Genomic DNA, 19,298 nt, shown 5'->3' with positions numbered 1-19,298 from the left:
CGGCTATTTTCTTTACGATATGCCAGGGATTGGTATTAGTCCTCCAGATATTCTCTGAACTGTACTTTATTGGAGTCTGCCTGTTGGTCGATATTCGACCCTATTTTGGTACTTAACCGAGTTCCTCCGACACAAACCTTGTTTGTGGCCATGAGTTGTGCAGGGTCACCGAGGACAGCTCTTGGAATGAGGCACTTTTGACCGAACACGGTGATTGGATAGCCCCCTAGCTTGGACATCGCAACAGTCTCCCGGCAGGTAGAGAGATAGTCCGTTTATTTGGAATGTGCTAATCACAATCGCCATCCTTAACATCGTCGTCGTCGTCGTCACCATCATCATCGTCATATTCATCAACAGCAAGCCGGGATCTTTGATCAGAAATATAACGCAAATAAATTAAACTGCAGTTGGCCCAAACAAGCTATTCCAACCTGTATAACTTGGCCATTTCCCTCGTTTCCGCAAAGTTCGAGTGCACTTTTCGAATGTAAACAAAATGAAAGGTCCCCGTGGTTCCGCCACAGACAGTTGCTGTCATCCCTTCCTAAATCTTTCAGCATGTCAAAGTGACTGGGCCGGCACATGGATTATAAGGGAGCTAGAAAACGAGGAATCTTAAAAATTGCCAAGGTTTTGGTCTGCAGTTCATTCTAGACTTTTTGCTATTCTAGTAATACCATTTTTCACCGCGGCCATGATCTCACCAACCTCACCAAATATGATAAAACATTTCCCAAGCACGATCGCGGGTTGGTTGTCGTTTTTCTTGTTTGCGACTTGTGGCTTGCGATCGTCAGTTTTACTCCGAAGTATAAATCATTCTCCCTGACACAATTGATAGTCATCGGTTATTTATATCCCACCCGATAAAATTAGTATCATTGACAGTAATGGCATATAGGTGACTTTTGTGACAAGTTTATAACCGGACATCCCATAAGTATATAACGAGACATGTCAATTAATCGGTTGCTGAATCGTAACTATCGTTTAAGTAGCCGCAATAAAAGATACCCCTTTTAATAGTGCGATGCGACTATCGCACCAATTAGATTTGGCTTGCTATCCCACAGGCAAATGTTACCGTAATAGAATCTATGTCGGTTGATTGTCATCCGTAATAGAATCCATGTCATCCGCCATAGAATCTATGTCGGATTATTATCATCCGTCATAGAATCTATGTCATCAGTCAAAGAATCTGTCACCCGTCATAGAACCTATGTCGGATTATTGTCATCCGTCATAGAATCTATGACTGATGACAATATGACGGATGACAATCATCATATCTTCTGTCATGGCCCGTCATAGATTCTATGACGGAATACGTTATAGAGTTGATGAATTCAAAGACTACCATAGAATTGATATTGGAATGTCGAACTATTCCTTCAAGAACTTCGAAGACAGTTACAGTCGCTCCAATTGGTTCACACTTTACACGCACAATGATGGAACCCACCGTAACATATGAAAAGGGTTGGGTTTCTTACCAGACATACCGTGGAATATCCATCGAGTCCAACATGATTGGTTGGCCACCAGAATAAAGATTTTGTTTGAATATGATAGAATGGAAAAACGGACAAATCCTCAACGTATATAAAATTACATTAACACGATAAGCGAAATAAGCGATGCGTGTCTTACTACAATATCAACAAAGTTCTGCTTTGTTGTCATCAATGATGTTGACGTTATTCCCGTGATAAACTTCTAAACGATCTTTTATCTCCGTATTATGGGATAATACGGAGGTTAAATGTTATTTGTAACAGTTTGCGAATAACCGCTGGACAACGTGTTCCATTGCAAAGTTTTGCTGAATTCGGGGAATTCGGAAATTGTTGTTATATCGATACATTGAGCTGAAATACTTGATTGTAAGATTTCATAAATACAGACAAGATTTGACTAAGGAACAGAGAAGGGCAGGGGCCACTATTAAGTTGATGAAATTCATTTTCGGAAAAAATACAGAAGCCCGACTCCACTATGCAAAAAACAAACAATTGATTGAATGAAATCCTGATTGCCTCCACCCTAGGCCATCTCACCCCAATCCAACCCCAACTCCACCCACCTAACCTCATCTAAGCCCCCCCCCCCCTTAGCCCACAAACCCCTTAGACCCGCTCGCCCCCGACCCATCCCCTCAGTCACTCCCCAAACCCTCACCATAACCCATCAGCCAAACACCCCTCCCCCCCCCCCCCCCCCCCCCCCCTCCCGAAACACACTGTTACCATACGTTCACATAACTTCAACGATTTCTCTCCCCTCCAGAACCGTTTGTTGGTAAATATAAACCACCAGTACATAAACCTGCCCCAGTCAATAAACCTCCTGGGTCGTCTGACTCAAGGATTGTCACATCAGATTTATAGCCACCAGGATCCAAATCGCGAGAAAAATGACTGATAATTGATTTGTAATGTGTCAGGTTGCAGACGACATCAATCATTGTTTTGATTATGTCGACGTTCTGCGGGACTACAGCGAGTCACTGCGCATGCGTGGGCGCCAAATCATAACACAAGTCATGATTTCTGCGTAAAGTGAAATATCGGGGCATTTATATCGCTCTGAGTGGTGTTTGAATGATCCCGGGGGCTGAATCAACAGATGACAGGCTGCGCCGTCACGGTCGTAGGCGCCACAACGAGCAGAAGTCATGGTTTCGGCGGAATGTGAGGTGGTTCGAAGTCGATGGGTCCAAGGAGACATATTCGGGAGATTGAAATCAGTGACTTATAACGAATCCTTATACGTATAAGGATCGAAATTTATACAGAACCTCCAGTGTTCAACTGTACATACACAGTTTTATGCTTACCTCAATGGGGAAACAATGCAACCACAATTTTCACGGTACCCTCTCGATACGACCGTATTGCGAGGGGACTCGATTTCCTTTAACAATAATCAACTGGTTTTCCCGGAATTTAAAGGAAACTCAATTTCTCCCCAGGGGCTATTTCAAATGCGTCTAGTCATACTGTTCTCCTATCTCTAGCGCAAAGGAAGCTTCAATGTCTCATAAATTGACATTTCTTGGAACTGGATGCTAAATCTGGCCTTGGACCAATTTATACAAAAAAAATGGGGCAGACCTATTTCTGAGAATGCCGACATATCACTCCTTCCCGAGAGATTTACCCAATTTGTCACTTGTAACGCAATTAGATAGCAATATATCAAACAGTATGTATGGGATATAAAATGATAAAGTTTGATATACAGGATCTTCTCGTATATAACGCTCTTAAAGGGAGTCAATACATGTAGGATGAATTAAGGTACGCCGGATGAAGTTACACAAAGTCGCCAAAATTTTAAACGCCGGGTACGCCGTTCGTACAGTAAAATATAAATGCAATTATACAGAAAGCTGTGGTGCATTTATTATTCATACGAATTTTCTGAAACTTGGTGTTCATAGTATTTGTATATCAGTCTACACAATGGCAATGCTGAAATTCGAATCTATACAGTATGTATTTACGCAATTGGAAATATTTGAATCTTATCAGAAATTGCAAATGTTCATCGAACGGCGTCCTTGACCTTTAACTACTGGCACTTTAGTGTTTTTCACTGTATTTCAAGTAGTCAGGTTCCGCTGAGATGTTCCAGAATCATAAGCCAATATATTAACGCGCATTGACATTTGACAGGTGTGGTAATGAACTACAGCACAGGCAATTTTATCATCAAATCGAATTTTGGTCATGGCTCAAATAAAGACCGTTTACCCTTGAACGAATCAAATACCATTACTTTCTTTTTTTGCCCCTTACTTCGAACAAAGCCTTCTCGCGCCTAGGCCTAAATTCCCATTGTTCTAACTTCTACTGTCTTCTCAATGTGTTATCAAGGGAAATCTTGACAATACCGACCCCGAGGAAACAGCTTCCGTGGGGGTTGATAGGCCAAAACAACCAGTGGGAAATAAACCTAATGACAAAGATGAACTGCGGTAAGAAGATATTCAAGGTAGCGTGACGCTTACTGTAAAAAAAACAGTTTTGTTATAAAACATTTGACTTTTCGAGAACTTTCAACGAAACGCCATAAATTCCTGATGGGTAGGAAGAGGAAACTGCAATTATTTCTGAGGTAGATGTGCGGAAGTCACACCAAGGAAGGAGGAAGCAGTATTTACCTCCAAGAACAGAAAGGTCTACTCAAAGAGAATAATTAAATCAACTTGTGTTGTAAATGTATAGCATTGTATTGCCTTTGTTATTCAGGTAGACGTATCTGAAACGGAAGGTAGGCCTTCCGATGAATGCACATGGCTATTCCTGTCATAAATCAGACACATTTTTCACGTTCATTATAATCCTGTCACTTCCCATTTTTCGCGTCAAAAGAGGGAAATCAATCATCGTCAGCGCGAATTGGCGGGAAGCGTGATTTTACATTCAACCGCTTGGCGCACGGTTAATGCTGAAATGTGGACTGCAGGTTCAACATGGGTAAGACTGCCACGTACCTGTAATAAAGTTTTAAGCCGTTATCCCTCTAAAACGGTACTTTCTACATGCTCATATCTTTTTCCGAGACGTAATTCCGGAGGAACGCTTTCAAAGCCAAATAGGCCTATCCTAGCCTGTCAAACCATCAAATTTTCGTTGTACATTATGCATGATAATTTTAGGGTTTGGGGGTCTGAAGTTGGGGGGGGGGGGGTGACGGCTTTTTAACCCGCGAGTCAGCTTTTTCACCACGACGGGTTGAATGGAGCCTCAAAACCACATAAGTAAGCCAATTGGACTGAAACTTCATCATTTTCTTCATTTTAAACACAACTTATTCTCAATTTAAGAAAAAATATAACTTAAATAGAAAATATCATACGACTGGTATGGTGAGACCACGCATTGATCTCAAACTGAACTATTTTCGCAAGCAACTTCATTACCTGCGAGATAGTTCTGCCACATGGGTTCGTGATCACACATCGCAGCAACGAAAATCGCTCGTTTACAGGGTGCTGTTGTTTGCGTCAACGACAATTAGGGAGTTTTCGCAAGCCCCCGAAATGTCAACACAAACGCCTATCCCACTGTACGACTTCCTTGTCACACACTGAGATAGGCGTCCAGGTTGGTGTTTCAGGGGATTAGCGAAAACTCTCAATCAGCTTGTTTATGACGGTTGATACCTACAACTCAGCCTCTCAACACCGTTAACATTTCCTTTATTTTGAATGTAACATTAAAAGAACTCACTGGAAGCATAATAATACAAATAACGCTCAGGTTTATTTGACCACGGACTTAAAGGTCCGTGATATGACCTTGATTAATCCGCGCCGTTACGAAAGCGATCGATATTCGTACTCGATTGGCCGCAGACGGGAAACTCGCAACATCCAGGGATCGATCAAATTGCGAGGAATCGATAGTACATCAGAGTCAAATGAAATGCGACACGTTTGTATGAATTACTGGGAATCGTCAGCACACAGGGTGTGACAAAATCACGATTATTATCACGTTTTTGCCAATTCTTATACGTTTGTGAAACTGTTTGCAGGTGGAAAGAAGCAAGCAGTCTTAGCATCGCAGAGTTATTTCGCATGGACCAAAGGTCTCGGGACGCATTATTTGACGAAAAAGAAGCGTTCATCAAATGTTTATTTTGCATGTAGGACTGGGACGGGAAACTCCTCCGGGTAATGCTTTTACCATTTTGTGGGTTTTAGATGAGTTTTGGTGTTTCTTAGATTGGCAAAATGGAATACGACTTTTGGCGGATAAATGATTTACATGTATTGATTGAAAACTTGAGTGAAATAAGTAATAAACGTGAAAATGAAGAGAGCCTACCTTGACTCGGACATGTCAGACTCCGCCATCGGCTGCAGCGGCTCGCGATACAACTCAAACCGAGCGCTCTCCGGTGGAAGGTCCCAAGCATCAACCATGTCTCGAGATTTGACAAATGTTGTTCCGTTCTGAATGCGGTAACAAACCACAAATACTTGTGGCACGAGTGGTTTTTCCTTTAAGTAGTGGTGTTATCAAGATAGCACCGAATTGACACCGAATTTTAATTCACTAAAGACCGAGCCGCCGCCAATCAAGTCCGAGCCGATATTACGCACGCTCACGAGTGAATGAAGGGCTAGGTTTATCTGGTCATTGGAAAGATCGATGTCTTCACAAAATGACAGGGTCTTGATGGGTCATTAAAGTACAGATACTGTACTGGGTGACCCACTTCGTCTTACTATATGCCCACTTATCGTAATATATCAATAGAGGGAGGGGCAGCGATGAATGGCGTAGTGCCAATTATAGTATTGATTGAACAGACGACAGGCCATTGATGGGTCGTCTGCTGTCATGTTTACATTTGCGGTGGGACATCGACCAACAAATGAACAAGTCGCTTGGCGGGTGACACCATGAACGCTACAGATCAACAAAGGCCCCGACGGCGACCCGACGCGCTGTCAGCGAGCCGAGGCTTGAGGCGCCTCGGAGCGAGAACTGGGACAGACGAGTGCGATTGGAGTAAGTTCCCGCGGCAGATCAACAAGCAGGTCAAAAGACGCGTCAATGATAGTCCTAGTTTGAAAAGATCAAGAAGTACAACACGGACAAACATTGTCAAGTGATGATAAGGCCTACTTTGATATTTTGGAGATCAGTGAGTGCGCGATCGGGAAAACATATAGAAATAGTCACATCAGGAGTGTCCAAGGACAAGAGGTACTTGAGTTTACGCAAGTGCAGAATGATAAAAACAAACCTGCTCTAGCATTTTTTCATAGAGACTTGTCTTCGTTAATTCCTGGCTATATATAATACATCCGTTCGAGTTTCGCTATCGGGGTGTCGCGAGGTCCAAAATCTGGTGCACTCGGGATGGGCGGGAAAGTTTCCCGCATCAGGCCTAGTACGTGCCTGATGAAAATGTCAAGTAATGCGTTTTTCTACGCCATGTAACTAAGAGTAGGAACAGAATTGGAAAAACGCAAAATACCTGAAGAGAAATGGGCTTCTGATAAAACAGGAAAAGAACAAACATATCGAAAGGAGAATCTACGTTGTACTTAAGTGCCTTGCTCAAGACTGAGAAATAAAGCCGTGATTATCATTCTCACAGTCGAACCAGCACGTTGAGAGTGAGAATTGTATCAGAGTGGTACAGTGTGGCTGGAGAACCGAGGCGCCACGAGGGGAGCACAGGGTGAGAATGCACTTGAAAAGATGCCTCACGCGCGTTGCTGATGGGCGTTGGGAAACCAACTGACCTTGCAGTCTGTCATCGTGAGACGGCCGAACCAAACCCCAGCCGTCGACTGTTTGCGACAAGCAGCCCAGTCGGGAAAATTGGTATCTGCCGGGGTTTCTACAAAGCTGCAAAAAGAGCATTCAGTCGCGGCAAGGTGGTGCTGCCTCAAACTGTAACTTGTTGAACTGAAATCTTCGTTCCTTTGTCGAACAAGGGTAAAATTACACAACACAAACGAGTACGAGGTTACTCCAGTTCGGCGTGCCTAAAGAGATTGTAAGGACGTGCTGTAACTGACAATTATTTCAACTTGTATCTGGAATACCACTAACCTTTACGGAAACCGATGCAGCTTTTCTGTCCGCTTTTCTGTAGTTCCAAGCAACTTTGATCGCCCGGAGTAGCAACGGCTCAAAGTTCTACAGGGGACGGACGTCGTATAACACCAGAAGCAGGTGAGCTGGGGCAAGGGTATGTCAGCGAGAAAGTCTTCGTTCAATCTGCATGATTTTCAGGAGAGCCGATTCAGACTGACTGACCCATCGTTGACCAAGCGCATACAAGCGCAATGGCCCAGGGCCACAACCACAATAGCATCAATTACCATTGATGTATTCTGAACGAGAGGAATATATCAAATGAAACTGCATACCGTCTATGGCATAAGTATATGTAGCCCATTTTGGAAAAAAAACGAAGTCTTATTGCCATGGTCTTATTAAGCGCATTAATCTCTGAGCTATTTACGGCCATGTCATCTATAAAACCATTCACCATAATCCGGCAGAAAACAATAGGGCCAGACACATTTCCATGGTGACATTTTCTACTTCTACACCGGCAAACCAGAAGATATCCAAAATCATGGATGTAATTTTTCATGACCAAGACGGTACATAGAGATCACCGGTCACTTTGGTTCCGGACCCAAGGGCAAAAAGGTAAACAATATGAAAACTGTGGAATCGTCTCAGCCGCGAGGACCTGGGGCTTGGCATCAATATCGGCGCTTCGATTAGCATCACAAATTACATCAGAATGGCAGACGTGGCAAAAAGTGTTCCGCCAAAGCAGTTCTTATCATACTTATTTCCTTGTTCATTGAATGCTGATATCACGGTTTTAAGCGGCGACTATCAAGTGTCGTGCATTAGCATGACTTGAATTGCATATAACTGCATGAAGTTGCGCTGTATGTCGTCGGCCTGATACTCTAAAGTCGCGTCTAATAGACATATCATACTGGGTAACCCGAAGAAGAAGTGGAACGCGCTTGTTATAAGTGGACCGCTAGGGCTCGTGTTTGATCCTGGGGAGAACTCTGAATAAACCGGCGTGGTTTTCAAGGAGCTAAAAGTCCTGTCTCCAGCTTCACATCACAACGCATAAATTTTCGAGGGTCTATCGCATGTCCCGTGGTCCCTTGCGCCTGGGCAAGTAAACGATACCACATTGGTCGACAGTAGACTTTAGTGGACTCAAAACATCCGGCAAAAATCCCAAAACTGGTCTATGACATGCTCAACTGCCCCATGTGTCAGGACGCCACGTGCAAGAACAACCTGGCCTGAGAAATGCTCGAACAACGCCATGTGTCGCGCAGGACACCTCATGCAACCACGTAGCATATTCCCACCAAAACCAAAACAAAATCCCTACTTGCTTTATCGTTACTTATTCATTCACCGTGTTTGCTTCACCAATAACTGTTGATCCCCGTATTTACACGCACCTAAACGGTCAATATCACCAGATGGACTTGATTATTATCAAGTAATTGTCGTGTAGATCACTTGTGCCAATTTCCGTCCAATCCGCACGATTTCGTGGCGTTACCTCTTAGTTTACGAAACCGTATCGCCCTGAGCACGATAGCCTTTGTTTCAGAGTCTCTCTTTATTTGCTTGTCCTTAGTCTTGGGGTCACCTAAGTTAAGGTTCCTTTATTTCAGCAGTGTTCAGCCTTTACAAGTCATGGACCAAGGTCTCGGTATTTGCTTGCTCTTGGGGACAGTATTGCCAATAGCTCTGCTGGTTTCGAGACAATATTAGAATCGCCACTGGCAGGCTACGTTTTGTTTCAAACTATAGCGTTGTACTGTTTGCTTGTCCTTCCATGGATTCATCTTCAAGTGAGACTATAGGCAGGAGCTAGGGGGTTACATTGGTCATCTTCAGGTGACTACGATCATATGCTGTTGGGGGACTGTGCCGTGTTTGATTATTTTCCCCGTACTATACGCGTGAATAGTTTCCTTGTACCGGTAACAGGAAAGACCCCTAGGTATTTATGAAACGAGGCCCGCACGAACCCTGAGCCTATACTTCCATTTGATTACTAACTTCCAAGAATGATACAGGCTTACATGTCCTATTTGTTGAAAATAATAATTCATTTTCCCTATTGTTTTATGAAAATACGCCAGAACTAAGCACATCTGCGGGGTTGCGGAAAACAACTTTCTGGTGAGCGCAAAGGAACTCCCGTACCCCAAAATTTTTGATCGAAGAAGACGGGTGCCGTACCTCTTGACACAACTATTCACTAAGCATCAGCAGTGAAGATTGCAGATGATTGCTGCAAAGCTGACGTAACGTGACGGAAGTAAGGCACTCAAACCAGAAGAAGAACCATGGAGCCCTTTATTGACCACTCTCCCCTCCCCCTGTGCAAATAAAACTCGCTTACTTACACATTTTGTCCCTCTGTGTCGCATGGTCTCGTTTGGGTGTGACGTTTGTCCCATAGGAAGGACATGGTGTTTAGAAGTCCCATATCGCCTGGAGATGTCCTTCCTTTAGTAAACGGCCAGCTTGACCGGCAGTGTTCTGTCACATAAACAGATACTCTCTAGAAATGATCTGACACTTCGTGCAACTGGTTAGCTCCGATTGGTTACCTTAAAGTCCTGGTTCAAAACTTAGCAGCCGCTTACATGTAGTTTAAAGGTATGAACATACTGCATAGTATGTCGTATCTTTGCCTGTTAGTCCGTAGGGGGCCCGCCACACTTGTCCGCGATGCTCGGGTAGAACAGTCCTAAAAGCTCCCTTGCTAATGCTAATCCAATGCTAACCTAGGGAAACGCGACCGCAGGTGATCGAACCTCGATGACCAATAACGTCCAAGACTTATTCCCGTCATTCAAATATTGAACATAAGGGAAAAAAATATCCACATGCGTATTGAAGAGAACGCTAAGAACTGGCCCAGTGCCAGGCAGCTCCTTGTGAATTTGTATACATAAACGCTTAGCGGCTTGTCGCTGGTTAGCCTGTGCACCGAATGACCCCAGAGAGCGCCTAATTCGAGGGTTAATTAGGAGCCAATGGAAAAACAGTGCCATTGATTGTGACTATTGTTGATAACGGCAGCGACAGTGGCGACGTCGTTGACGCCCCCACCGCGTGGCTTACAAAGAAACCACTACAATGGAAAATTAAAGGGTTCTTTAGCATATTCCTCAGGTGGTTATTGTGATTTTGGACGTGGAATTGTCCGAATTTTGAAAGGAGCAATGAACCTGTATTGATATTGATATTGATACCATTGGAATCAGAGTGATTGGCAAACGCGTACGCAAAATCAATGTTAAAAGGATCAAAACAACCAAGGTACTCCATTGGCTTTGTCAGAGTCTTTCAAATAAGAGTCAGGCAACTAGCATGGAACGTATGATTTCAACATCAAAGCCATGCGTCGTCCGTTTCGAAACACGCGCGTCGGGACAGAGCTCTCTTGTGTCACGCGTTGACCTAACTGGAGCTTCAACAAATTCTTCGATCAGCTGAACATGTCCATTACAAACGCTGTGTTCTAAAGCAATGAACGCTACCTTCAAATTTACTGGTTTCTATAAACCTTTTCCGATATAGTTTCAAAGACAACATTGATATGAAAAACGACATGTTTCGTCTTTTACTTTTCGACAGTTTTGCGAACTAGTGCTGGCAAAATTAGAGAAAAATTTTCGAAATGCGTTTTTTTTCTCCGCATTTTCACATAGTGCTCGTTTCCACTCGAAAGTCTTTCAGTCACGTCAGTGGCGTCACCAGGGAGTTTTTACCTCTCCGGTGTCACCACCCTTCCCAAATCCCCGCGTCGCCAGATTAGCCTTCACACCCTTGTGTCCTTGGTTCCCCAACAGCGGACCCGATCCATCCGTTGCTAATTCCAGGGGTCCATTCTCCCAAATCAGGGGTCAACAAGTGCGTTTACCCATCCGTCGAGAGGTGACCGCAATTTGATCAGTTCCGGTGAATGGCGCGGACCCGCGGTGTCCAAGCCTCTCTCTGGAGACAAGATTAGTTAAGCAGACGACCGATTGCACTCAGTGACCCCAAGGGTATCCATGGCGAGTCCATGGTTGTCAATATCAGAACTGATCAGCATTGGAGACGGAATCAGGGCTGATAGGACTGTGGATCAAATCTTGCGATTCAATTCTACGATTGATTTTCGCCTGATCGGATTGTGAGTGGATGTGGCACCTGGAAATGACACCGATGCCACCGAGTCTCGCCATTTCATTTGAGAGCAATCGATATCAGTCAGGGAAGGACTCTTGATTGACCGCTTGTAGGCCGATTAGACGATTTTGTTGATTTTTTGCCTGGTGATCAGAGGTCGATTGGTCATTTTAGTCCACCGCAGCTTGAGCCATGCCTATCATTGTTCAAACCAACCGAATTATTTGAGATTTTTTGGGAGGGGGGAGAATATTCATATTTGAGCGAATATCCACCAAGAGACTGATGAGAAGAAATATACCGGGGGCGTGTCTGAGATTTTGAGTGAGCGGATAAGCTTTAAAAATGGCCACAAATCCCCGTAGGGGGAGCGCGGCGAGGGGCGGGGAAGCCCTTGGTGTGAAACGTCACTGTTTAAAAATCTGGAACGCCTAATTAGCCACTTACAGTATTTCCTGTGGTGGGGGTTGACTTCTTCCCCCCCCCCCCCCCCCCGATACACCCCTGCATACGACGGTACCACTAGCAACGACCGTACCGTTCTTAAAGGCCTACCCGGCGTTGGTGTTCATTGTACATGTGCTTTCTTGTGGCACAAATAAACATTGCCAGAGTACAGTCGATAAGGCGCAAATACGCTGAAACTTGGCATGTATTTACGCAATTTGAAATGTTCAGTTCAATCTTTTTATTTTGTTACCACGAGCGAACAGATTGAGTAGACATTTAAGGGGCCATGGGAAATAGGGCACTAGATGATACTCGCACGTTCAGTGATTCAGAAATAAGGTCACGTACGGGATTAAATCCGTGAATTACAACTTTGTGTTCTTTTCTTAAAAAACATAAGCTAGGTCTCGGAGTAGCTTACACACCATTGACAATAAATTTGACAACAAAATGGAAGTTGAAAGAAGTGTTTGTCGAAGGCTGATAAATCCGGCGGCTAATCCTATTTTAGGTCCTAACGCAAACATGGCGGGCCGGGAATGAGTTTTTTCATTGGTGTGTTCCGCGGATGTGTACAATGTTGTTGTCAGAGAAAACACACACACAATTGTGCCTCTGTAGTGAATAGTTTGCAGCGGACGGACTTGCGTATTGAATACACATGCTAAACATGAAAGATTGTGTTGTTTAAAAGCAAGCAATAGTTTAAGCTTCGGATGTAAAAAGTAAAAGTGACCTTGACTGACTGATTACTTCCCTATTCATGATTGCACAAAACAAAGTGCGTTCTCGAGGTCAGTTTTTATTATTATTGTTGTAAGCGACAAAAGACAGGGTTTGTTATTCTGAACTCTCAATCAGAGGTATTCCCTTGGGTGACTACAAAAAAGGCCCGAGAGCCAAGACCTGAGACCCAATTACAAAACAATGACCCCTCCCTCCCTCACACACACACCCGCACACACTACAAAACAAAGACCCAACTGCAAAACAAAGACCCCTATACTACAAAGCAAGGATCCACTTACAAAATAACAACCCCCCCCCCCCCCCGCAGAGAGGGAGCCCATATCCCTAGTACAGGTGCTGTAGTAAAGGAAGTGAAAAATGTTTGAAAAAAAGAGACTAGTTCTGTTGCATGCAAGGTTCCATGACCATGTAATTCTGTTACGCAGAGAACTGTGACGTCAGACCTTGATTAAGGAATCCCCGGCCCCACCACGGAAACGGCCGAGGACAACCGAAGACGAGCAGATTAATCCCCGATGCGAAAATCTCGCGACAATGCAGTATCTGCTGCGAGTACGCCTTTATCGATCTCAGGTGCACTGATAGTACTCGACGGAGATCGATCTAATCTTGCCAATCAGCAAAAAATAAATACGACTATGAATGGGAGATTCCTCGAACTGGCTGACCCGAGTAACCCGACATTTTGAACCTGCGCGCTCAATGAACGCGGCGGGAGGCGCATGCTCACAGCTGGGGCCCGATTGTGTTGGTTTTGGACACATGGTGCGGGCCTTTGTGTGCGTTGCGTATGACTATCAGAATACCTGACACGAGGGTAGCTCAACCCCAGGCTCTCATTGACGTTGCCACAAGAAGTGACAGGTTAAATTGAGACCCATTGATTTGTTGTCTCAAGCAGTGATTGTTGGCAACCAGGAAGTCGTCAAGTCAAATAATAGATTAAGTTTTACCATTAAAAAGACCCCTCATTTTCTACTCCTTGACCCTTCTTCCACAATAAGGAAACCTAGTCCTGATATAAGTTCGGAAATTAGTCAGTGCAGCAATGTCACAGAGGGCGTGGTAACACTGTCTCCAACGAGTAAAATTCTGAAGAAGGTTCCAGGTGGCGACAGTCGATTACGTCACGCCAGTTTTCGTCGTTACGTTCCGTCACGGCCGCAAATATCTCTGTACATTTTTACGTTCATAATTACTTTTCCGGCGGTTTAAAACCCTCTCTTCTCTGGAGACAAAGGCATGACATTTTCACAGATGAATAAATGATGAATAAACTACATATTTGTATATCATGACAAGCGAGTACACTAAGTACAAGAACCCTCAACCTAACCAAACGTTCATCCTAAGGTAAGACGAGCAAGGGAGAGTTCAATGATAGCCTAGTGGTTGACACTTCTGGCACGTAATAGGGCCCGGGTCTGATCCCGGGAACAACCTAGGTAAGTATATCTGGATGAACTGGCGTGGCTTTCAACAATTTACTAAAAATTCCCTCTTCATTGTCTTTCAAATGAGACGTAAAACCGAGGTTCCTTGTATCTGGTGTCAATGCCAGGCAAGCAAAAGATCCCACTTGCGTGGCATCCTACTCCAGCAGAAGACAGAGACACTAAGCCAATAAACCCTATTGGCCCCTAACCGTAGTCGCACGTAAAAGCGCTTATCTCGCTTTGGAGGAGAAATACTCCCTGGTATGGATTGGAATAACACATCTAAGTGCAGAATAAATGCTAACGAAGAAGATGTAGGAGAAATATGCAAATGACAAGAAGGACGAGTCGCCTTGACATTTCTTTGGTCACTTTGGCTGGATGCTCTGCCGAGGCACCCGGGGACTATACGACCTTTCTGAGCCCCGGCGCCGCTGATCCGCAGCACTGACCTTTACCAATATGTTTTAACAGCCATCCACGAAGCCACTTCCAATTATCCTACACCGGGCAGAAAGTGAAAAGGAACCTCCCACACATTCACTGCTTCCCGTCGCCGCTCGCTGATGATACCGGAAAAACAGATCAGAAAATAGTGGTGGGAATTCGCGTAGGCCGCGTGCGAGGGAACGTAAAAAGTGCGCCAACACATGAACGAGAAAATAAAGTGCCCCTTTACTTCAGCTATGACACCATTACTCGCAGTTCCTTGGCTGAAGGAGGTTTTTTACATGTTTATATGATAAAGTGCGATGACTGTGTGGCGCATAAGTCCTTAGAGTAAAAACTGTGAGGGGGCGTGGAGAGTTGCAAGTTGGGCTAGAAATGCAGACAGGCAAGGGCCCTCGATCGACTGGCGGAAGGCCGATCAAGCTATTTAATTGCTTTTCGCCCTTATCGAAAGTGGATCGATTTGCGTCATTTCCGCTTATCGCGGTTAATTCGGACCCATTTCAAAATGGTTTTAGACCAGCCTTGCGTAAATCCTGCTTGCAGCAAAAGTGACGTATAATAACTCGTCCCTGCCACGGTAAGAGAGCACGTTTAATGTTCAAAATGTCCTTGGATAGAAAGTCCAGGGAACACATAATTCTATTATGCGCTGTTTAAATCTCCGATAGTCATGGTCTCTATAGAACAATATACCTTAATCCGTCACCACATAGTAGTGACGGACACTTTTTCAAGGGACATTTTAGACTGACAAATATAACTCTGCCTTATATTATGAGCGGGTCAGCTTTAAACTATCGGTAAATTTAAGTACGTCAGTACTTGCGTACACGTGTACATTTACATGTGCGTACAGGTACATGTATGTTCAAACGACAAGGACGCTCCGACAGTCCGTTTACTTATTACGTAACCATATTATCTATTATCCTTTAAGTGACATCTAATTAATGTCAGGCTTCGCCGAGCGCACTTAACATAATTAAGTGACAACGCGAAAACGGAGGGAATTTAAATTTTGAAATATATAAAGAGCAGTCGATTCGCATGTATAAGTTAAAGCGGCCCTAGCCATTAGTTAAAAATTCTAACTTTGCAGTTGAATTTCAAAATTTACTGAATATAAATTTCAAAAATGCCGTTCGCGTTGGGTAAACAGATAAATGCACAGATAGATTAAATACCAAGTTTCAACAAATTTGTATACAGAATAGCTTCACTACCGTCAACAGCATTTCTACTTTCCTGAGCCACCAGTAAATGAAAATGGTGTAGCCCTTTAACTCTGTTCAATTTACTGAAGTTGAAAATTACTATCTTTTTCATGTTGCATCTCTCAGAAATGGCTAAAGTGCAATATACTAGGGTCTTAAAACGAGAGCGGGTAAGCAGCTACAATTCTTAATAATACTGCCAATAAGCCAAATGGGACTATAAGCCGCTTGCAGAAAAAAGGCTTGTAATCACCTTATAGCACTGGCATATATGCACGACCAGCGATTCATCCTACTTTTTACATTTTCTCGGGCGGTGAAAATGAACCTCTCATTTCCTGTTTAAAAGTCCGGCGCAGGTCAGTCAACTAGATTCGGCATAATGTGGGCAATAGGCTCGCAGTAGTGTTCCATTCAGAAAGTCGCGTGTGATGCGATGATGCATCATTTGCTTTGGTACCGACTGAGGTGAAAGTCATGTACAGAGTTTTTAAAAAACCTATTCGCACTCGGTAAGAAATGTAGGAAGGAGGAGAACAAACCGTAAAAAGTTCTCCGAGCTTTGCAACCATTAAAGGGAGACTATAGCCAGGAGTCAGGTAGATCAGATTGGGATCTCTCCTATCTCACAGTACATTGAAGCCATTCCCGCGTGTGTGAGGAATATACTTGTCGCTGAATCAAACATAACCCAGGTCCCTAACTGCAGATACATGTATTTGAAGAACTGAAAACTAAAACTGCGCAACCCCATGCGTTTAAAGAAGGCCTTGACAATGAAACCCGGAAACATTAAAAGAGAGTGTGACTTACATCTTTTCAGGTTTTTTGGACTGATTCGCGAATGCAGCAGCCTGGGTGATTTTCGGGTGGTTTTCTATAGTCCATAGAAATTCTCGTCTGCTATTGTGCTTCACAATGGAGCAGCGCTCATTGCGTGGCAATACCCGAGATTAGGTCTTTTATTGGCAGCGTCTCCTACCACCATTATCAATAATGTCAGCGAGCAGGATCTTCAGCACATTGGACGACTGACAGCCTGCTGACTGCGGCTAGGTATAAGAAGAGGAAGCTTTGGCGGTTTGGCAACATATCAAGAGCCAAGAGAACCCTTGCGAACATCATCAGTCCGACAGGCACAGTAGAAGTCAACCGAAGACGCGACCGACCAAGGAAGACTTGAATGGACGATGTAAAACATTGGACGGAAAAAAGGACCGGAGATCTGAACCACTTAGCAGAGGATGCCACGTAGTTAACTGTACAGGGTCGCCCCATTGACCGTATCATGTTTTTGCAACCTTCTCCCCTGGACGCCTTGGGGCGCGCGAGGCGATCCGGTGCTCGTTCAATCATAAACAGCCAAGTACACAAAACTCCCGCTGAGAAGAATTCTAGGAAACAGGCGATCGATCCAAGAAACCTGTGGGTTGAATAGGGTGAAATCCATATCATGATTCAAGGCAAAGTCCGTCGATGAGAACATAAAGATGTTTGTAATAAGGTGGTCTTGTTTCCAAGTTTTTAACATGTTCGAGGAAATGCACTGGTTGGTATAGATTTATCACGTTTATGTTGCACTTGCTGGCTCAGGCCCAACCGACCCTCATGAAATGCGTTCATGGGGGTCGGTATTATTAAGCTTTACCCTCATGACCCTAAGCCATTCAGTGTGTGTGTCTTCGGAATCATCCTGCCGCCGGCCAACGGAAATAAATGTACGACATTTTTCTGCTGCGATGGTGTCGGATTTTCATTTGTCGAAAAGCTTTTTTAATCGTACACATGTACAGTACATGTAAATATTTATCGAAAAATTGAAATTTTAGGACAATTTTGTACCACCTGTTTTACAGAATTTGTCAAGGCAAAGATAACGACACAATCTAATTTTCGTACAGAGACCCAACTGTGGGGTATAAATTTCAATTACGCATGCCCTGTGCAATTCAAGCAAAATCGCGTTCAATGAAAACACACCCTTACCCTGAAAGCGAGAATACGTGAACAAGATCGAATAAAACGATGACGCGAAAATAAAATGATGGAGAACCGGCCTTACCGTGAAATTTGCCAAGACTACGTTTCGTTTCAAGAATGAACGCACTCCACTTAAAACCAACGACGTGTTTCTGGACAACTTTGCAGCTTACAGCTAGGTTTCGCACAAATTCTCCCAAACGGAGATAAATAAAACTCGATATAGCAAGGCGAGATGATAACATAAAATCAGTTAAATAGCTAATATAAGGGGGTGGAAGAGTAGGACTTCGATATTATTTTGTTCCAGGAACGCCGGGATTTCATCGATATATTGGTAAGATGTTTATTCATAAAGATATCGGGTAACCTGGACGGCGAGGTTTCGAAGAAAGCTGAACAAAAATTGATACTCGACCCTGGATGTTTACATGGAAGAAATGTATTGTGAAGATAGCCTTGATATCAAGGTTCCAAGCGTATTCTTCGAAATATCTTTATACAGTACATCATTAAACGGAACGGCCGGGGTCATTGTGCTCGCCGTTATAACTTCGGCGGCGAGATATGCTATAGCTGGAAAAGTATGATACTTCACAAGCGTGGACTTGAAAAATATGTCAAATTGAACGAATCGATTTGCTACAAACAATGATTCAAGATCTCCGCGACACGATTGCGAAGACATTCACCTCAGAACCTGTTGATGCCAAACGATTCTTATCAATACCGCGGGTTTCCGAAAGACCATTGATATATTTCACGAGCAGACGATCTTTTCAAAATGTCAATAGTTCATGCTGCGCTGACTCACAAACACATCAGATCTGTTTTTGATGTTTTCATGACAAGCCGTCATGGGAGGCTTGACATGCAATGTGTTCAAAGTTTGTAATGCGACTTAAAGACAAGGAGGGAATAAAGGATGCCGACAGACCTTCGAGAGACCGGAAAAAAACTGAAACCTGGAACCATGCATGCATGTGGCATGCATTATGACTGACTATCAGCGACGCCTGGCGTTCGGAATAAGAAATAGATATAGTTTGCCCAACAATTAATCTACGTGAACGAACGGAGTACCCCTTAAAAGGGAGGTTTGATGCTTGTGAAAGAAGAAGCGATAGGTCATGGTCGAATCAGAAAAGTATGTGGCGAATAAAAAAAGTGGGTAAATTGCCCTAAGTTTCGTAACTTGAAAAAATCATGTTCACCGAATAAGGCTGATTTATCAATTGATTCTCTGGGTATGTCGGTCATATACATACTGTAGTTTCACCGATCGAAGA

At 43.8% G+C, this 19,298-nt stretch overlaps 1 protein-coding gene across 3 annotated transcripts in view; it reads right to left on the bottom strand.

Annotated features, from left to right (window-relative positions):
- LOC135489529 (cytochrome P450 3A9-like) overlaps positions 1–19,298 on the bottom strand; it is a 44,535-nt gene that overhangs the window by 21,042 nt on the left and 4,195 nt on the right. The window contains exon 1 of one of the 3 annotated variants that reach the window (XM_064774921.1): positions 9,950–10,015. The exons of 1 other annotated variant lie outside the window; for it this stretch is intronic. In XM_064774921.1, the coding sequence (XP_064630991.1) occupies positions 9,950–10,014 (65 nt within the window). In that variant the 5' untranslated portion in view covers position 10,015. Of the gene's footprint in view, positions 1–5,843; positions 6,116–9,949; positions 10,016–19,298 lie in introns of those variants that run through there. One more of the 3 variants, XM_064774920.1, reaches the window with a different exon arrangement.

This window comes from Lineus longissimus, chromosome 6 (assembly GCF_910592395.1).
Source record: "Lineus longissimus chromosome 6, tnLinLong1.2, whole genome shotgun sequence".
NCBI lineage: Eukaryota > Metazoa > Nemertea > Pilidiophora > Heteronemertea > Lineidae > Lineus > Lineus longissimus.
This window is presented reverse-complemented; position numbering and strand designations above follow the sequence as displayed.